Source organism: Corvus kubaryi, unplaced genomic scaffold (assembly GCF_017639235.1).
Source record: "Corvus kubaryi isolate FWS band 111438036 unplaced genomic scaffold, C.kubaryi_AGA036_p1.0 37398, whole genome shotgun sequence".
Lineage (NCBI taxonomy): Eukaryota > Metazoa > Chordata > Aves > Passeriformes > Corvidae > Corvus > Corvus kubaryi.
Genome location: NW_024581137.1, coordinates 49603157 through 49625288, shown reverse-complemented (window position 1 = coordinate 49625288; position 22132 = coordinate 49603157). Strand labels below are relative to the sequence as shown.

The following is a 22132-nucleotide window of genomic DNA, read 5'->3' as shown; positions in this document are numbered from 1 at the left end:
TGCCGACGGTACCGAAGTCCTGAACTGCCGCCCCGCGGGAGCTCCCCGCTACTGCCGGGGACTGCAGGGATACACACCCAGCTCGCTTTAAGCTGTGAAAACACAGTAACTTTATTTGCTTTGCTTTGTTATGATGCTTTATGACACAAACTTAGTTATTACAGCATGAAGTCGATCACAGGGCTGGAGCACCTCTCCTATGGAGACAGCCTAAGAGAGCTGGGTGTGTTCAGCCTGGAGAACAGAAGGCTCTGGAGAAACTTTTAGAGCACCTCTCAGTGCCTAATGGGCTACAAGTGAGGAGAGGGAATTTTTGTAAGAGCACGGAGAGACAGGACAAGAAGGAATGGCTTTAAACTGACAGAGGGCAGGTTTAGATTAAATATTGGGAAGAAATTCTTTATTGCAAGGGTGGTGAGGCACTGGCACAGGTTGTCCAGAGAAGCTGTGGGTGCCCCATCCCTGGAAGTATTCAAGGCCAGGTTGGCTGGGGCTTTGAGCAACCTGGTCTAGTGCAAAGGTGTCCCTACCCATGGCAGGGGGATTGGAAATAGATGATATTTAGGGTCTCTTCCAACCCAGACCATTCTATGGTCCTATAATTATTATTTGCTGTATTATTATGCTCTTACTGTTACCACTCGTTCCTTATAAGCAGTGTTACAAATCACTGTAATTTTTCTCTCCTCACTATAAGTAGCATGAATATGGAAAGATTTCTGAAATGTTACAAGATGCTCACAAAAAGAAATTACAATAACAGTATTTGCATAGCTGAATCCATCCCACTGTAAAAAAAAGTGTAATTTTTCATTATAGCTACAGCAAACATCTTCTAGTATAAAGTCATTGTCATCTTTCAGAATATTATGTATCATTGAGTGAATTTATAATACTAGTTTGTCAGTTAATTTGTTTCAGATATAAAACACTCCAATTACAAATGCCATGTCTATATTACTTTAACCCTATTAAATTACAGTCTGATATTTACTGCTCTTGTAAGTGTCCTGTTGATGCCTGAGGTTTTAACTTTTATATTTTTCAAATCCTGTACTGCTTAGTGTGTAACTCTGAAGTTTCTTGTAGCCTGTTAATTTCTGCTCTCTTGTGCTAGGTAGACATAACAAAGCTTCTCTGGGCCTGCTCTTCAAGGACACCCAGACCATCCTAGGCCCTAAAAGTATAAACCAAAGAGCCTCTAAGGGGGGCAAGTGGAGGGGAATTACATCATTAAACTGAAGCTTTAATTGGAGAATTAACCCTGATGTGCAAATGAACCAAACCTGTGAAAGTGTGAAGAACTCGTGACCTGTCGTCCATCCCGGGGTCCATCTTGGCAATGGCCTCTGGCTCCCCAGGGGGCACCTTTGAAGGCCTTTCAAATAAATACCTGCCTTATTCCCTTACTCCTGTCTAGTCTCTGTTTCTAGGAGGCCTCTCAAGGCATCAGTTCTTTGGCACCACCAGAAGGGACAACAAGGCTTCCAAAAATTCTCTGGGACTCAGAAAGATCCAGCTCAGCTTCTCCCGCCTCTGCTGGCACCCGGGGGGGGCAGTTGCTACAGTCCAGGAGGCAGAGGAGCTCCAAGAGCCCAGAAAACTCTCCAGATCCAGCACAGAGGCACGTGAGTAACTGAATAAAGGTGGCATTCTGCTGGCACATGTGTTGGGTGTTAAGAGATCTCTTACAGCTTGTTTAGGGACTTGGAAGAGTCCGGGGGGGGTTTCATTTGGTGTTTCCTCTTTTTGTTAGCTTGGCAGCTTGTGAGAGCTTGTCAGGGAACTCGTGTGAAAGTCCCAGGGAATTTAATTTTCCCTCTGTTGGTTTGTTGCTAGCTTGTGTCCAGCCACCACCTTTTGAGAGCCAGTTACATGGTGCAGTGGCTTGGAGGCTTGGAATTAATTCCAGCCGCAGTTTAAATCCTTGGGTTGTGGGTTTAAATCCTATGTCCCCTAGTTTCTGTTTTTGCTTTATAGAGTGTTTTAGATCTCACTGCTTTATTTTTTGTGAGTTCTCTGTTTATAAGCATAAAACCTAAGGCATCACTGTCTCCTTGCAGCTCTCATTTTATTTTAGTCTTTAAGAGAAAGATTGCTTCTAAGGTACAGCGGTACAAAACCGCTGTTAATATTAATTTTACAAGTGCTCTTAAAGGTTTCATTGTGATAGACATGCATCATTTAGATATTACACCATCTCTGTTCCATCTGTCTAGTACAAAACATGAAAATACTGTATAAATATCAGAATGAACATGATTTGCTCATCTAAATTAGTTTATACATATATAAACACAACAAACTGCTTTACGTTGCTTGGACATTGTATCAGCATTTACTTGTCTCACACCAGTGTTGGCTTTGTTGGCAAGGGTGTTCCCCATGTCCTTGATCCAGACCAGGAGTCTAACCAAAGCCCATTGGGGTTTTTTACAGGCTGCTTGTCCTGCTTCCTCTGTGCAAAACTGACAGTCGTGTAGTATCAGCCTGGGGGTATATGTGGAGTCAGGCACCTGTGAGGGCTTATATATCCACTAAGTTTAGACATACTTGTCCTTTATTCCTGTTTTGGGCATCAGTTGTATTATCACAAGGCCTATGTTTTGGCAAACTTTCTGATCATGGCCTTAAACAAAGGAAAATTGATCCTTAAGTTATTTTTTCTAGGAGAATTTGATCTGTCCCCCCTTTACCTTTGTGTTTATTGTGCATAATGGGTTTCATTGTTAGGTATCCTGAGTTTCTAGCCACATGCTTGAATCAACAGTAAATACTTAAAGCATAGTGATGTTTCAAATGTGCTGATCAAGGCCCTTTTCCATGTCCTAAACTGTAATTTCACTTCTGCCTGCTTCTGATTAATTTCAACTTTTTGCACTTAATCTCATAAAAGTTGTGTCAGCAGCTCAAGGGAGTTCTAGAATCAGAGCTAATTTGGTATCTAAGGCACGAAACACCTATGGTGAATTGCTGATAGAGGCATGCTAAATTTCTGGTGAACTGAGAACCTTAATCTTCCAGAAGTTTCATGTTTTCTCACTTCATGGACCATTTTCTAAATTTCCCTTTGTCTCATGATTAAATACCTCTACAAAACCATTTTGGCAAATTGAATCCCCCATTATGAAACTCAGTTCTTTTAGGCTGTCCGGTGCCTCAGAGGAAAAGGGGACAGCAGAGCACAGTGAGGACCACACCTGTTGTTCACTGCTTTTAAGCCAGGGTGACTTTGAGGCTCCACTCCCAAACATGCCTCTCATCCAGACAAGTTCCTTATTGCACAAGAAACGAAGCACACAGGCAGCAAAAAGGGATTCTGATAATAGGGTCTGCACCACCATCTAGTGGAATGCAACAGTACCTTCAGAAATAAACACTGGGCACTACTGACTATACATGGAAAAACTTTAACGTCTCATTGTGAGAGACAAGATAAGCAAAACAAAAATGTTTTTATTAAAAAAATTAGAAATTAAGCATTTTTTACAACTCAGATAATCTGAGCTTGAAAAAACATATTAAATAAAAAAATATGGCCTAGAACAAGGTTGCCTAAAACTCTGAAGATTGATATCTCTTTTCAGAAGGTTCACCTTAGTATTTTAAACTTCTGATTCCAACTTACTTTACATGTAAATTAACAATTTACCAAATAAAACAAAGAACCAGCATTGCTACCAATACCATTCATGAGTCATGAACATCCATTTCCATCTTTCACTTTCCATTTCCAACCCACTTTTACCCTTTATTTCACTGTCATCCCCTGGATAAATGACAGGTCTAAAGACAATCCAAGTCCTTTATTTGGAGGCTGCTGTCGATTCATCAAATGTAGAATCAGAGCCAGTGGGACTCTGAGCTGAAAGTTACAACAGAGCACCCATTCCCTGGCTATCACAGTTACTTGAGGTCAGAGAATTTCCTGATTCATGCAAAACCAGATAAACTTTCCTCTAAGTTGTAGGTGGAAAACATTGCAACACAGTAACTTCAGATTAACTCGAGACAGTAACAACAATCATACAAAATATGGCAGGGATTTCAGCCTATCAGTTGAAGTATTTCTCCCATGGGAAGTCTGTGAAACTGTCTTGCAAAATATTCTGTATTAAATTATTAATCATTGTGACATGCTTAGTAAGCTCCAGTTGTCAGGCTCTCAGAGTTTGTAGAATAACACACTAGCTTGCAAATTCAACTAGAATAAAAGAATAAAAAAACTTATTTGAAATTTCATGCTGGAAACAACCTCTGTTAAATGTATGCACCATTTTTGGTTTTAGGGATCTTGTCCCAGTTATCGAGTAGAATTACTAACCTTCATTCAGTACTTAGACAATTACCATTTTACATTGGCATTATCTACATTACAACTCAAGTTCTATGCACAGATTAATGTAGTATTAATTCCTATCAAATCTTTGTATCCTGACTTGCAAAGCTTGCAGCTCCCAGCTGTGTGACTCCTTTTTTCTGCCCAGCTGGAGTTGCTACGTGCCCGTCCCTGAGAGCTTGGGCTTAGGAAGCAAAATGCCCAGGAAAACCTATAGCACAGGCCAGGAGTGCACATAGCTCCAGCATATTTACTGTGCTTACCTTAAATGTTTAAAAAATATATATTTGAGAGGCACAGAATTGAGGCTGGAAGGGACCTCACCAGGTCTAGTACAACATCCTGCAGAAAGGAGCTACTTTGCTTAGATAATTAATAAATAAAATTGATCATCAATTAGATCCTTACCGCACAGCTGATGAGTGAATTCACAGGACACAGCTGGGTGCAGGAATATCACAGCTTTCTTACTTTCATGGAAGCTGAGGTGCTTCATGCCCAGCTCTGAGGGTTGGGTTACCAAGTCCTGGCAGGAATGGCCCATGTATCCTCCAGGCCACAAATCCCCCAGGCTGGAACCAGCCCTACCACTGCCTGGGTGGGAAAGGTTAGAATCTTGCCTAGCTTTGGGCTGTCCTTGAACATGTGTCTATATGGATCTTAAAGGGAAGAATGATCACTATTAGGACTTAATTCCCTTGCTATAAAGTTTACAGCTACTGAGGACTCAAAGATTAACATTAAAGACAGGTTGGCTTCACTTTGGTGGTGCCAGAGGAAACAGAGATGCAGGAGCCTGCTCAAATTGGATTATTCCACTGTAGATGACTGGCAAGCAATATTCCCTGCAGTGAGAACAGAGAGTATCACCTCTATCACATGAATACAGATTAGAGAACTTTCCTCCCAGAGCTGCCATCTACTCTGGCTGCTAAATTTACTGCATAACACTGAATGAAATACAAGTGGATTTTTGCATTTCTCATAAAACGTATTTCAGAAGGTGCCTGAGAATTTTGTTGAAAGCTTGACTGCCTTAGAAATCAGTAGGAAAGCATACAACAGTTGGACACTTTACGATACACAAAACCACCATCTGGGATTAAATACCCTGACTGCTTCTGCAACCAGCTACAAGCACAAATGGGTCTGGCACCATCTGCAGTTTTGGTTCTTTCTACCAAAGGTACCATCCAACATTCAGAGTTTGGAGGAGAATATAAACAATTAAATTGATTAAAAGAGGTACTTAATAGGAAACAAATTCTGTATTCAGATCTTAGCTGAGAAAATACTGAAAATAGCAACATTGGTAACTTTATTGGAAAACACTGCTCCTAGATGGAAACTGGATAAACTAAAAGCCCAAAACCAGTTTAAACAGTAGAGTAAGTACTAAGAAGAATCCTAGGCTGGGGTGAGCCCATCAAATTAATACCTGTCCTGGGTTGCAGTGTATTCTATCACCATCCTCATGAGGTGTTGAAATCAGGTGGGGCAGTGTTTCCTTGCCTCCTCCCCCCAGACTATCTTTCTGTTATTGGCCCATCATTGTCCTGCCTCATGACTCAGAGATAACTCCCTCCGGACTATCTTCTGTTAATGAGCCTAATCAACACTTGGCCTCATGACTCATTACCCCATTGTGAGATGCTCCACCCAGAGGGAGGAACCAAGCATCCCATTGTGGATATAATCTGAGGCTGAACACCAGAGACAACGCCTTTCCACTGGATTTCCAGAGGACAGGAGCTACACAGTCACCACAGGACCTTCTGAGGAAGAGCAGACCCTTTCTTTCTACAGGATCACCGCTTCAGAGGACTGCAGCCACCATTCTACCAGACTGCTACCACCACCCTGACTAACAGGGACTCACGTTGTATCTTGACTCTGTCAGTTTGAACCAGTGTTTTCTTTTAGTTTTTTCTTTCCTTTTCTTTAACTTCCCCATTAAATTGTTATTCTGACTTGGTGCCTCCCACTGGTTTGTTTTCAAACTAGTACAATACCAAAGCTATCTGCAGGAGTCTCTTGCACAGTTATTTCTGCTCTCTAGTAAGATCTGTGAATACACAGGCAGTGCAGATCCTGGTACCACCTATCTTGCAGGGCTGAATGGAGGGTTTGACTTTGATCCAAGTCAGGAATATGCTGACACCTGATCAGTCCTGGTACTGCCAGGTAGTGTGCAATCCAGAACCACCTTGCCATGACGGAGCTGTGGAGACGGCCATGCTTTTCCTTGGCTTTAGCTGCCTTCCCGTTGATTAGAAGCAGCCTTTTATTCTGCTAAAAAAGGGATGTATCTCCTCTAAGAAAAACAAAACCAAACCAAAACAGAACTTTATTTTGTAGTTAGTAACATTAAAAATTATCCAGTGGGGCCCATGCTAAATGGGATAGTGACTGGGTGATGAATTTTTGCAGATTTTATTTATGGCTGATGAAAACTGACTGAATATTATGAATTCAGTCAAGTTGTAGCTATTTATGGGAAGAGGTATCATAATTAATTATAGAATTATAACTAATTATAAATTAATGTTTAATGCAAAGAGCATACTTTCTATGGCAATTTTTCTGGAATGGATAGAGGATACAACACCCCTTTTCTTATTTATGCAGTACATAATTATATTTTCCATCAATATCTGCCTTACCAAGCACATGAAAGAATAGGAAAGAATGCCACAGGCAGAAATCTGCTGATTCTAAATCTAAGGCAATCAAATACATTTCTAAGTCCTTTTGAAAGCATAATTAATGACAACTGGTTAGTAAGTACTAGAATGATGACAATTTGTTCTATTGATCAATTTAAGAGAAAAAAATACTAAACACTGAACAAAGGACCCACTAATTCTTGTGTGTGAATCTATTCCAGAAGAAGCACAGAACTCAAGTATCCTCCACTTCTCAGTCCACCTTCTCTCATGTAAGACCCAAAAATCTGCCGACAGACCTCACATCAAGGCTCCCGAGATTACAGGAGTCTGTAGAGAGGACTGTTTTAAAAATTCACTTCATTGTATTACCAGTTAGAACAGGGATATGCAAAAGAGAGGAGAAGGGCGGCTGTGTAGAGGGAAGCAACACACCGACTTCCATATGAACCATTTATTGAATAAATACATGCATCATAATGTAGAATTACATGAGCAAAAAAGGCAATCTGTACAAAATTGATTACCCTTTGTTCTCATTTCAACTCTCACCATTTGCTGCAGCTCTGATAAAGGATTCAAGACAGAAAATTAAAACTCTTTTAGTCCACCTCCAAGTGATATGCATGCTGATTTGAGTTTGAGTTATTACCACTGCTATAGTTAAGAAAGCTGGTTTTCTTGTCAGTGAAGCAGAGTAATTCTAAAAACAGTTTCAATAGTACAGAACATGTGTTGGTACATACAGGTAACAAAGCTTATTTTTAACCATTTCATATGTTCATATTTTAAGGCACAAGGATAAACAAGAACTACATGAAAAGCTATCAGTTGATATTGAATAAATGACTTGATAATGAGGTGCAATTTTTGCCCAGAGGCAAAACTGTCCTTCCTACTTCCAAATAAATGGAACAATTGGAGTTTGGTAATACAAAAGTTGCATCCACTATCCAAAGAATCAATCTCATCTAGGCACTCACAGTCTGATCCAAATTCACTCAGGAGGATGTTTCTGAAGATCTGGCATCCAGAACTGATTACAGACTATGGGAATTATAGTTGCTGAATTGCAATGACAGTTAAATCTCTTCATTTCAGATTCCTAAATGGAAAACAGGATCTCTTAAGAACCAATCCCCACTTTTAGGTAGTGAGTTATTTTGGAAACCTGCCCTATATTCTTTATTCAATTACTCACTTTGTGCTATGCTTTCACATTTGCCTGAACACGGCATTATTTTCCACCTTGAAACTTTAAAAGACAGAATGGGGTTTTTTTGTTTAAGTGCAGTATTCTGTCCCCAGACTTCACTTAAGTCTTGAAACACCAAATCAGTTTAATACCCTATTTTTATTGGCTTCAGATCAAAGTCTGTGCAGTCACTGGCCAAGGTGTAGAGCAAAAATCCTTCCACCTCAGACTGAACCAAGGCAGAAGACAATGATGTTGAACTGCTACTCTCAGACCTCATTTATTCAGATTAGCATTTGGTTTCTGCATTTTCATTGCATTAAGAACAATTCTCTGTCTTTCCATTCTTAACATCTTAATGGAGAACTGGCAAAGGAAATAATTTCATCATATTTTAGATGAATAGATGAGTGAATATATAGCTACTCATACCTTCCAATATACAGTGAAGCCTTCAAATGGAAATGTTTTCTTACAAAGAATCTCTATTGCCCAGCCCAGTAACAGCAGTTACAGTACAATTTACAATGTAAGACTGTTTGATAAAATTGTCTTGTATAAAATGTGGCAATGAGAAGGCCATCACTGTATAGGGGTGTATGGTGCAGGTCACACACATCCATGACAAATGTTCACATTAAATTGAATTTAGACAAACTGAAATTTTTAGACTTGAAAAAGACAAAAAGCTACATGTATGGTAGGCACTTTGGTACATCTAGTAATGTAGGCAAATTCTACATCTAGAGTTAAGGTTCTGTCAGTAGTCTTACAATAAAGCTAATCTCAGGAGTTTATCATTCTGCTTTAAAATTCTTTCTTGGCTGAGACATCATTCTAGAATCTTAGCTAAATAATATACTTTGTCTAATTGCATACTCATCCAAGGATGAGGACATAGGCTCTGCAAGAGCCAAGCTGTTCTCTTGGATTCTTAATGCACATTTTTCTAACAGTCTAAAAAAACTTACCAGAAAAAGAAAAATCAGTTCTGAATACAAAAAAAAACCTCCCATAATTCAGAAAATTAATGAGCTCAGCTGTTGGGGCTGATACTCTCCCTTCAGATCCTGCCTGCCTGGATCAGTTTGTGCTAATGGTGTCCCTGCTGCCTCTTGCCCAGCCCATGGCAAGGATTCAGGAGAAGGACAGCATTTCTCAAAAATCTTTGTGGACCACTGAAGTGCATTTTGTTCATGCACCAAGCATACCAAGTAGCAATGAAGCAACTGTCAAAGACAGTGAGTTTCATCTCAGTTTTCCACTTACCTACTGGTGTTCATCTGAGGATTACAGAAGGTATCTCATAACATACTATTTTAGCACAGTATTGTGTAATAAAAATAACATATGTCTTGTACATATGCCTACTATATGAACTTAACTTGCAAGCTGATTTGTCGACTTATAAATAAGTGAAACATGGTGGTAAGGACAGTTTAAAGTGGTTAGAGATCTTCTTTATAATACAGAAAAATCCGTGTCCTCATACCTTCAAAAGATCACATGTCTAGTACTCCAGAGTACAGGAATAAATAACAAAATCCAACTGAACCTGTATAATAAAACTGTACTGTTTGTTATGTTTACTCCATTAAATGAAAACTCAGATTTAGAAACTGTGATTTGTGGACCTCATCCTCTATTTATACAATATTTATAGAATTCTCATTTTTATTTATAATATTCTATAGCATGATTTCCCAATAATACATTTATATATAAATATTAAAATGTTAATGTTTTGTACATTTTAAGCTAGCCCCACTAGGCCAGAAACACAATAAAGTAAAAATGTTTTTCTGCATTTTCTTTTTGCAGAGTATCACAAAATGATTAAGACCATTGTGCTGCAAAGACAAAAGAGATTCATCTGAAGAAATTAACATGCATTTAGAAGAAAATATCTATATCCTTTATCTAATTTTCTTCTGAATTCAAACCAGCATGAAAGAATTATAAAAAAATAGTATATATTTACATGGTACAGTATACCTTGGTGAGATATAAAACAAGGCAGGAAAACAGCAGAAAATGTTCTTTTCACTTTCTAATAGGTACAGCTGTCATAAAGATCAATTTAAACACAAAAGGTTAATTTACTGTACTATTGCACATTACAGTAACACATAGAACTGTTTAGCAAAATAAAATACAAAGTTTAACAATGAGGAAAGCTATGTCTACATAAAATGACCAAGTGTTATAAAATTATTGGGGATGTGTCTAAGAACTAAATCAGTAAAGCTATAAAAATAATATTGGTACATCTGTGAAAACAATGCATTAAAAATATATAAAGGTTGGCAAAATAATGTATGAGGAATTCCCGCTGTCCATGGGCCTAACTTGCACCATGTGGCCTTGTACCATCTTCTGTCAAATCATACCTGGAAAAGAAAAAACCAAAGGATTAGTTTTTTATGTTTAGCATGTATTATTAAAAGTATTATAAACACAGTAGTTGTTAGTATGTAGTATTATTATTAATAAAGGAAATGTTATACTTACCACTGGGTCCAGCCTTTAGCAAGTTCTTCAGATGCCAGAGGTATTAATACCTGTGGAAAGTTAAATTACCAATCAATGCACTGTGTGTGCCTTTCATTCTATACCTATTAAAGATCAAAGCTGACAATCCTGTAAACTACAGTGTAAGCAATGCCATTAGTAAATGATGTATTTTACATCCTTGTCATAGCTCTCTGCTATCTGCCTGACTTGTAGTGAAGTTTCAAGTTGCTGTTTTTGATCTTAAAATCCACACCCTTCAGTGGTACAGTCCCAGAGCACCTGACAGCATGGCAATGGCAATCAGCAGATGTGTTCCAATTTACAGCCTTCCGGATAAACAGGAAAATCAAGGACACTGTTCACCGTGAACTGACCATGATTCTCTATCTCTCATCCTCTTCACAGAGCTCAAGTATGGCAATTTGAAAGGGTGTAGGAATTTCTTATTCCTTTTTCATACTCCAAATCACATGTGTAGGAAACTGGGTGACTTCATGTGTGCCTATAGAACACTGAAGTTACAAACACAACAGCTGGTGTTGGCATTGGGAATGTCTCCAGTAGCAGCTCTTTCTCATGGATTTTACAAACTGGGAATTTAATTACTTGTGTATTTCCCTAAGTACTCATTTGTCTTTCCAGTTTTGTCTGAACATTTTCTGAAATATTGCCTGGTTTCTACTGGTTCTTTCCTTTCTCTAACAGCATGATAGTAAGTCTGACAAGCACATTTCTTTTGTTACTGTGAACTTACCACTCTCTAGAAGAGATTCTGCCTCATCTTTCTAAGTCTGGCTCTGCAGTTTGTTCCTTCCCTTACTGAAGCCTGACATCTAAGGCACCTGTAAGTTTTGAAAGCTTCATACCCGAATCAACTGCGTCAATCAACACTAACTCATATGTCAAGAGGCTTTTTATTTTATATAGTAACAAGCTGTATTAACAGAATTTGCTTATTGTCAACTTACTTTGCCAAGCAGCCCTTTATCTTTGGACAAGAATCCACCACTGTTCTTCACTGCTACATCTAGTGTTCTTCTCTGTACTTCAGGCAGGGAAACACTGAAATCAAACCTGACAGGCAAAGAGATGCTTTAGAGGGAATTCTGTACCTGAGGTAAAAGTTCAGTTCCTACAGCTAAACAGCCACTCAAATCAAAACCAAACCATCTCCCTCCCCAAATTAAAAAATGAGGTCTGAGACAAATGAAGAAAAAAATCCCAGTGTTTTGCCTAAAATTTTTCTTAAAAAATACTATGATCAATATCAACATCAAATGTTTGAGACTTCTGTTACCTTTGGCCTCTAGAGGCCACTGGTAAAACAAAACAAACACATGAACAAAACAAAACAAGGGAAAGGTCAAGCACTGACTCCAGAGAAAAAAGAATGTGGAATGCTCCTGTACTGACAGCTCAGTATCAGTATCCTCCAAAAGGAAAAGATTGGTCAGTCTTACTGATCCTTGGTACTTGATAACCAGAGCTCCTTTTCTTTCCTGGCATGCTAGGGAAAAGTATCAACTTTTAAGGAAGAATGCATTTTCTTCTCTAGAGCTGAAACTTAGAGAAAGTCAGGACAAGGTTATACCACAATCTACATCTATTTGTCACTACAGTTCTTAAACAGCTTTATTGCTTTGCAAAACATTTTACTTGGAAGGGCATGGTAAAATGAATCTATTACCTGGAATAAACAGGGGAGAGCTGCACTACCAAGAAAATCTCCTGGAGCCTCTAACTAATGATTTACAGATCTGGCTTGGACAGAAGGGACTGAAGCATTGTTTTCCCTGAGTTCATTTGCTGTCTGCAGAGAAAGGTCTTTATTGAAAAGTGATGGGTGGGAGAGTAAGGGGCAGACATGTGAGGGAAACTACTATCAAAAGATGAGTGCGAGGATAAGGATTTTTATGCAATGTAATGTTGCACAAGCTGGTACAACTTCCAACATATAGGCCAGGATATAATCTACAAGGAAATTTCCTGACTCCCCTGGATGCTGAAAAGTGCCACTGAGTGACTGAGCAATGTGACCATGCACAGCCACTGGCTGGCAGCATCAGCCAGGCAATCAGCCAGCCAAGCTTCCTGGCAGGAAGGGAGACCAGCAGTACTGGCCAGCTAAAGGCACTCACATTCTCACCATGTGCCAGGAGAGCAAATCCTGCAGCTGAGCTACCAGCACGAGGGGCATGGAACTGGTGCAGGATAAGGCAAGAAAGACAGAAGTGGCTGCTAACAGCAAAAAGGGCTGTAGTGAGAACAGGGAATAGAAGCATAGGAAGAAGACTATAGCAGAAGAGAAAGGTATGATCAAGTCTAATGGTGACAACCAGCAACTTCAACAGCTCATCCATTCAGTAAGCACATAAACCTTGATTTGACAGTTTTGTAATTACATGATACAAAACTACTACCCATAGTTTAGAACCTACATTTGATCAAACACTGGGTTTAGTGTCTTCTTTGATACATGTGTTTTTCTTCGTCCTGATCGTCTCTTATCAGGCAGTAAATACATTCGCACATAGGGATCAGATCCTTCTTCGGAAAACGCTATTAGATTTCTGTGAAAGTGATAAACAAGAAAAAACACTTAGAAAATCAACGAGACATTGCTGAATGTGTCTATGCTACTATCACCTAATTTAGTACACGAAGCAGTTCCCCTGCACACAGTATGATGTGCAGTGACTTGTACAAGACCAGATGACTGGTATGCAGAGAGCAGAGGTGAGAATACAATGTTTCCTACATTCCAATTTGAAGTTTAGATATGGCTTTTCAAAAATCACGTGTTTTGGTCATTCCATGAAAAATTCAGTCTCTTAGAGACAGCTTTCAGACACTGCTGATAAAAATTTACATGTCATTTTCATTTAAAATCTGACAGAGGCATAATAGACAAATATAAAATCACAGCAAAATCTTTCACAAAGTTTTTACTGATTCTGAGTACAGCTCTGTATATTTTTGTATTTCCACATATGTTGTTTTAAAAATAACAAAGATTAACCAATCAACTTAAGAGTAAGTCAGAATATGACAAACTTTATAAAGAATTATGCACAAATAAGAAATTGTGTAGTGTATGCTCACCTGCAGGAATGCACTACCACAATCAGTTTGTTTCTTTGTGAACTGTGACGAATTGTTAGCTGAATCTGTCCTAATGGAGACTGCCCCAGAGTTGTTCCACTGCAGGAAAAAGCAAAACATTAGCTTAGATTTTAAAATGCATACTAAAAGAAAGACTCAACTGAGCAGTCTTCCATAAATCATGTATTATCCATTTAACTTCTCTGAAAGAAGAGAGCACGTGTAAGCATGTGAGCATATCCTCATCAGATTCTCATACTTCAGTACCTTGTCTAACAACTCTGCTCTCCAAAACAGGCCAGGTATTATTGTCAGTTTGAAGGTCAGCTGCTCCTTAGTACTTTGAAAACTATCATGAGTAAAAAACTTGCTTACCCTAAAATAAACATCAAAGTAGTATCTAGGAAATTGGAAAGAATAATAGTGCAAACTGGAATGAAAACCTCAGCCATGGGCCACTCTTACCTAAGGCCAGGAGCCAATTAGAAGATCAGCTCATTCTTTTCTAAATTCTCTTATAAAAATATAGATATTCTTGGGATTAAAATAGTGATAACTTAAATCCACTTGCTGTCATAAAAGCTCAAATCACACTATAAACATAACTACTTTACTTTTCTATAGCTTATACCACAATGAAAATAAGATTAGAATCAATTTACACTTACAAATACAGGTCATGTTTAAATAAAAAGCAAGCACCATGCTTAAGAATTTGTGTTTAACAGAATGGCCAACATTTGCAGAATTCCCTCATCTCCATGAAATGCTCATTTTAGTTTGTGTGAACTGACTATGAGTATTTCCCATACAACACAGGACAGTATGTGCCATATTTGCCATTTCTCAGCCACCTAAAGAGAATCTTATCTTCAAGGGAGAAGAGTGCCTCTTTTGTGACTACCTACTACAAAGTGATTGCTCCATTAAAATTCTCAAGTTATTCACTTTATGAATGAAGATTTAACTTCAGTATTTTCTTAGTTAAAATTTTAAAAAATAATAATCAAAGTACCTAAAAACATGGGATTTGCAATAAAAGACCTCCTTACCTGTAGCTTTACCACTCTTACCAAATGAGAAAGTATGACATTTGTGCATTATATGAGGAATAGTATTTCAATATTTATCACAATTAACAAAGTCTAACTCAGTTTTGGGCCAGGAGAGAGATTGACAAAGTGAAGACAAGTTAGCACAGGACTATGAAGATAAATGGGGGTCTGGAGCACATAAGCAGGTGATGTATTTGTACAAATTGAAGAGACAGCCAACAGCAGACTGAATTGCAGCCCTTCCACTACTTAAAACAGGTATTTTAGAGAAGACCAAGTCAGACTCCTCACAGTAAAATAACAAGAGACCATAGTCAAGTTGCAGCAAGATAAATTTCAATAGAAATAAGGAAGAACATTTTAACAGTGGAGTGGTTAAGCACTGGAGTTGCTGAAAAGGTTTATGGCATCTCTATCCTTGGAGATAATCAAAAGTTGTTTTGACAAGGCCCAAGAAACCTGATCTAACTTTGAAGAGGAATTTGCTTTGAGCAGAGCGATGACCAACCAGAGATTCTGTCCAACCTCTACTACTCAATTGATTCTATGAACTCTGACAGAGAAAAAGACGAACTGGTTCAATCCCTTACAAATAAAAAAATAAAATCTTTCTACTTAGATTCACAGAGAAGCTCCATGAATAGAGAATGAATAGTTTCCAGTCTCCTATTCAGAGCAGGATGTCTGCTCAGCTATCTGTACTTGGTAATTATAGCTGCCCACTGAAGCAAGTAAAAAAAAAATTCAAGAATTTAAGAAAGCATGGATGCAGCAATCCTCACTAACTGCATAGTAACTGACCACCCATTTAGCATTCTTTATCGTCAACTATCCCTCTGAGTTATTTAGAAAGACCAGCTATTTCCAGCTTAATTGGCTTAATTAATGCTAATAAGATTCAGTGGTGAAACAGGCAACTACTGCCATGAAACTACGAAGTGCAGCTACAAGAAAAAGTGGGACTTTATCTTGCAGACGATCACAACGGTAAAGGTAACTTCTAACTGCAGCATCTGTCTGAGATACCCGGAGGAAACAGAAATCCCAGTGACTGAACAGTAAAAAATATACTGAAATGTGAACTAGGAACTCCTGCTTTGGTGACATTCTTTGTAAATCAGCTTAGCTGTGCTGCAAAAGCAAGAAGTGCAGGCCATACTTCTCGAGCTGTCGGAGCCTCTGGCGCAGCTCCTGCGTGGCGATGGGCAGGGAGATGTCTGAGGCGATGCTGGGCGTCGGCTCCTTCACTGAGAGGTGGCTTGGAGAGCAGGAGAAGTTGGAGGCATGAAGACTGGAGGAGCTTCGGCTGAGATCTGTTGGCCACTGTGGGCTGGCATTGGGAGGCTGACTCTTATCAGCTGTATCAGTCTTTTTATCACTATCAGTCACTGGGGATGCTGGAACCGGCTTGTTTGGATCAGGTGTTGGTGAGACAGGAACCTGAGGCTTAAAAGATGATTTTCTTGCATCTTTGGAAAGAGATGGCCTTTTTACTTGGGCTGAGTGTTGATGATCTGGAGATCTTGCCTGCTTTTCAAGAGAAAGGACCTAGATATAGGAAAATACACATAATATTACTATTTTGCAGTATAAGAAACAGGAACAAATTTGTTTCTACAAGAGTACTGGTTGGTGACAAGTTGTAAAGTTAAGACACTAAAGCAGGACCAAAAACATTCACACTTACTAACTCTACCTATGAAATGCTTTGCATGACAAAATGCATCACTTTCTTCATGGCAACTGAAGTAACTATCAAACAATGTGAAATTCTCCATTTATTAAGAATTATTCTCCTCATTATTCCCTTCCCATATTCTATGCACTTCTGGTGCAAGTGCTATTTACTTTGCAGCTCTAGCCATCTGGAAAGCTATTGTGTAATTTTTTTCTTCTACTCTTTCAAAATTTAATTTTACATCACATTTTTTTCTCATTAATTGTACTTACTTTCTCTTTTGTTGGTTACTTTAATTTATTAATGACATGTAAGCAACAAAGTGCTTTAGGAAAAAAAAAAATAACAAGTTTGACGGTGTTTGTGAAGAGATATTGTGCCTTATTAAACCACATAATTTAGACGGGGAAAAAAGATAAACCAACTTTCAGGTATGCAAGGTTTGTTTTCAAAACTCCAATGTGCTTGAAAGCTGGTTTGAATTTTTCCAGTACTATGCAGATACTTCCTTTCCTTATACACTTTATTTTTTAAAACCATCAAAACCTCAGTTCCATTTCTATGTAAAGGTGATTTCTGATCTGTAGCCCACTGGGTTCAAAAGAGATTTGAAGGAATTCAGACTCCAAATGTGACTTCCAGATGTAAAACCACAGGGAACCTTGTTTTTAATTAATGCAGGTGACCACTGTTTCATTTTGAGCACTGTACAGTTTTCAAATGGAGCGTATTTAAATTAGAAGCTATCTCTGCATACTGATAGCACTGCACAACCAAGGACACTTAGCAGGTGACATCAAAGGAAATGTACTGTCTTCTTCAAAAAGCTGGCAGAACAGGAGTCACAACAGCCCTAAATATGCTTACAGATATATACAATAGGAAAAGTTTTAGAATACCCTGAGTGCAATCTTCATGTTTATAGTGCTGTTGGGACCGGAGTTGCTCAGGTGGAACCGCTGATGCATAGTTAAATCTTCACTCTCTAGCAACTGGCTTAGAGGCAGCTTGAAGTTCCCCAAAGAACACTGGTGTTGTTCATCCCTCACCTGCAGGAACACAGAAATTTAGTCACTTTGTATCATCTGCTTTGTAAGAATTCAAAGAAGGAAATTACATTTTTATTTAAAAACAAAAAATACAAACAATATTGAATGTAGTTTGTTCTTAAACCAGATTTCCCTGATTTTAAGATTACTTTACATTGAAGGAGGTAAAAACAAATATACTCAATGCCTAGTTTCTTCAACCCTACCTTCCACAGAAAAAGTAAGACAGAAAACTAACCATCACATCTACATCTACCTGACCCATTATCAACATAACTCCATGGTTTCCAAACTGTGTGAAAATGAATTCCCACAGCTATTAGAGGAAGAGTGACTAAGACAGTCCTCATTTACGCTTTAGTCTCTTTGAACTATGTAAACGGCATGTCGACAGTGTAAAGGGATACAGTATTTGGATAAAGCAAATACTTCCTTGGTATAAGAGAGGAAAGATTCCTAGTTCCAAACTAGTGTACCAAATTTACTTTTGTGGGGTTTTTTCACATTAGAGAAGACAACCATTAACTATGTTATTCATGTGAGAGCCTGGTTATAGTCTTTTTTTCCTTTTAGTAGTAAACAGAAATAAACATTTCATTGCCTGGTCTAAAAAAAAATACTTTAAGTATAATTTTAATGGTGTTCACAACATATTCAGTCTCATTTCATAACTCCCTTTAATGTCTGAATGTCACTACTGCAACATCTTAGAAAAGAAAGGTATCTAAAGAGAGTGAGACACATACCTCAACTTCAAGATCTTGTCTTTTGGGATTGTGTACAAAGAAAGTAAAGTTTTCCTCCCATACTGGTTCATTGGTCTTGTATCTAATCTGAAGTAAAAAGGAAGCACATGAATTATAAAACAGTTTGTTTAATACAGCTGGTGTCAAGAGATGAGAGAATTTTTCATGTCGGCGTTTTATTTGGTGTGTGCAGAGAAGGGCAGCAAGGCTTGGGAAGGGTCTAGAAAACAAGTCTGATGAGGAACAGCTGAGGGAGCTGGGTTTGTTTAGTCTTGAGAAGAGGAAGCTCAGGAGGAACCTCATTGCTCTCTACAACTCCCTGACAGGAAGCTGGAGTGAGGTGTGGGACAGTCTCTTCTGCCATAATTACAGTGAGAGGACCAGGAGAAATGGCCTTAAACTGAGACAGGGGATATCCAGATTAGGTATCAGAAACATTTTTTCACTTTTAGCATGGTCAGGCATTGGAATAGGTCACCCAGGGAGGTGGTGGAGTCACCACGTTCACGACGTGAACTGGTGCTGGGTTATGTGGTCTAGGGGTTACAGTAGCAGTGCTGGGTTGATGGTTGGATCTTGAAGGTCTCTTCCAAACGTAATGATTCTATGAAAATTTATGTCTGAAACTTGAAGTATTTAAACAATGGCCAAGTACAATCTACCCATGGCACACATAATATCGCATATAAAATTACACAGACAACATGAACTGATTGCACATTCTCTCCTCTCACACTGCTCTAAAAGAGCTTTCATAACTCAATGAAACTCCTAGAAACTAACAGTTTTCTTTATCTCCAGTTAGCCACGTGGATGATTTCACTGCCAAATCTCACAATTTTCAGCAATCCATTAGCGGGGGGACAGGAAAGCAGAGGGGAAGAGAGAAACAAGTCTTCATTAAAAAAGCTATCACCAAGAGCAAAGGACTTGGATTTTTATCTCCATTCTTTATGTCTTAGGTTACGATGTAGGATGTAACCAAATGTATGTATTCTATCACCATCTTCATAAACTGTTAAAACCAGGTGAGGCAGTGTTCTTTATCTCTTCCATGACACATCCCTGATAACTCCCTCTGGGGAGTATCTTCTGTTAATGGGCCATCCAGTCTCACTGCATGACTTACAGAATTACATCATCCCACTGTGAGATGCCCCGCCCACGGGGGGGGGGGGGTGGAACAAAGCATTCCTACCTGGATATAATCTGAGGTTTGGAACAGTCACCATTTAATTGGACTGCTACCACCACCCTGACCAACAGGGTGTCAGGCTGTATCCTGACTCTGACAGTTTAAGCCAGTGTTTTCTGCCTTTATTTTTAATTTTCCTACTAAACTGTAGTTCTGATTTGGAATCTCCCACTAGTTTCTTTTCAAACTAGTACACTCTATTAAAACTAAGACTGTATATAATTCTTCTTTAGGCTTAGTGAAAATGTTTGACAGGTTATGAAGAAGCCAAATTAGATGTTCTCTCCTTTTGGCTCACTGACACTTCTTAAATTCATACCTATATTGCATATATCTACCTATCTAGGAATCATTTCACTGTTGTTATTTTATTTTAATGAGCTATTTGAGTGCACAGAGGTTAGTTATGGATGACAGGTATGCTGAATACTTTGGGTCGGAAGCAGAGGGATCATCATCAAGATCAATCTCATGACTGGCATCTGTTACAGACCACCAGATTAGAAGAGAGACATGGGTGATGCCTCTTTGACAACTCAGAGCTGTCTCAGGTCTGCTGTACAGGGTTCCAATTGAGAGCTTCAACTACACTCCAATGTTTTCTAGGAAAGCACTGTGGAAGGACTTCTATAAATGACTAAAAATCCCATCTCTACTCACAGGTGGTTTGAGTTGCATAAGCCCCCTTTCAAGTCTAGGCTGCTCGCTGCCAATTTCAGTTCTGGTGGCAACTTAGCGTTGTGTATATGCTCCACAGTTTGGTAGCCAAATACCAAGCTCACAGACCTACCAAATATGTGAAGACAGAGGCAAGTCTAAAGAGTAGGAACTTACCTTACTTTCCTGCGCCTTGTGTCCAACTGACAGCAAAACAAGTGGGTTGGGATTGCTGTTTATTTTCTTTCCTGACTGGTAAAGAAAAAGCAAAAACTTTGCCTTCAGAATAAAGCAAAACCTCTCCCCTCTGAAACTTAATATTTGCATCTTAAAAATACAAATCATATGCATTCTACTACATGCCTCTCTATTATTCTCAGTATTTAATTCAGCTGGCTGGAATGGCAGACTGGCGAGTAGCTGGTGAACACATGAAGGCATCCAAACCTGAATATGCTGAAGCAAAATGCTACTAATAAGCAGGAGTTTTAGACTCCTTTCCATTTTCTTTAAATGAAACTGGTAAGATGCAAGTTCTTATCTTTTAATGAGCATTACAATCCCCAAAGCTAATGAAGCATAGTTAAAACTGCAAAATGAATACTGCATGCAGATGGGAGATATGAAGAAAGCACAGACTCAGGAACTTTATATACATTGCTGTAGAACTATTAAATTGGATGTGGTATCAGAACACTGATGTTCCCTACTTTTCAGTTTGGGGAGAAAGAATATGCAGTATAATGTATGTGAGGGATATTTCTACAGTTTACCAAATACTCTTTATTAGAGAATCAACCATCTGCCATATCTGAGCCTTGCACACCAGTTGTATAGCATTACATCAAACTGTGAAAACAAACATCAGTTTAGAAACAAATTACATATGCAAAGGAACATTCCAACTATATGTTTCTTTCATGAATTTCAATTTAACCTAACAATTTAAGTCAGAAAGAAAATTTAGGCATGAAAGTTAATCATCTCAAGCAGGTGTTAATGCAGTTTTAAAAGCCTAGAAAATGTAGGATACATGGTTACTTTTGAGTTCTACCCTGTGGGAAAACCAGGTATATCAACAGAAAGTTAGTTAAAATCCTCTTAATGCATGTAAGGTCACAATTAAAACCAAGTGATTCAAATACTTTATATTTTTAACTTAAGAAAGTGCATCATTTAGATATATTTTTTTATCTGAACTTACATTTTGGACATCATACTTCCACTAATAATGCTCAATTTTAATGTGACATACTGCTTAGAACCATACTTTCCTTTAGAAATAAAGCTGTTAAGAAAGCACTCCTTTCTTGGATGAACGCCGCATTTCTTTTTTTGTGATTTCTGATAAAAATTATCTAGCTCTCAAATAAAAATGAATACAAACGTTTACAGAACAGAAAGCCATATTAAACTGCAACTGATAGTGTTTTAAAATGGTAGGTGACATATCTTCATTTTTTCTTTGTCCATAAAATGGTGCCTGAGACTTTCTTCATAAAATGATGAAACTACAGGAGCTGGCAAAAGGCCCTGTCACTTATGCTGATGTGTAAATATGAGTAATTTTAATTCACATTAAGTAGGTAGCAATGTGTATACACGTATAATGCACTTCTAACACCAGCTACTGACAGACTGTCCCTTCTCCAAGTTCCTCCAGCTGAGCGTGTGGCTTAGCCCTTCGAAGTTTGCCTACCAAAAAGCTGGCCTAAATTTCTTTAGCAGTTATATAAAAGATGTAAAACCTTCTAAAAACACCTAGCAGAAAGAAGATTATTCCAAAGCAGTCATTCAGAGTTGAGTGATAAGGTATCACTCAGTATGTAAAAGATGTCTTAGCTTTCATGTCAGCTTTATTCTTTAGTTACTACTAAAAATTAGTTCTCAGCACTTTTGCCCCAGTCTTCTCAAGCAGCCTGTACTCCCCTAATCT

At 38.5% G+C, this 22132-nt stretch overlaps 1 protein-coding gene across 3 annotated transcripts in view; it reads right to left on the bottom strand.

Moving 5' to 3' along the window:
• Nucleotides 1-7444: 7444 nt before the first annotated feature.
• Nucleotides 7445-22132, bottom strand: part of ESYT2 (extended synaptotagmin 2) — an 82844-nt gene continuing 68156 nt past the window's right edge. For all 3 annotated transcript variants that reach the window (XM_042042759.1, XM_042042760.1, XM_042042762.1), the window contains 9 exons: nucleotides 20374-20448; nucleotides 18345-18431; nucleotides 17449-17598; nucleotides 16031-16419; nucleotides 13817-13915; nucleotides 13153-13284; nucleotides 11683-11788; nucleotides 10712-10761; nucleotides 7445-10590 (listed from right to left, as the gene is read on the bottom strand). In XM_042042759.1, the coding sequence (XP_041898693.1) occupies nucleotides 10545-10590; nucleotides 10712-10761; nucleotides 11683-11788; nucleotides 13153-13284; nucleotides 13817-13915; nucleotides 16031-16419; nucleotides 17449-17598; nucleotides 18345-18431; nucleotides 20374-20448 (1134 nt within the window). In that variant the 3' untranslated portion in view covers nucleotides 7445-10544. The remainder of the gene's footprint in view (nucleotides 10591-10711; nucleotides 10762-11682; nucleotides 11789-13152; nucleotides 13285-13816; nucleotides 13916-16030; nucleotides 16420-17448; nucleotides 17599-18344; nucleotides 18432-20373; nucleotides 20449-22132) is intronic.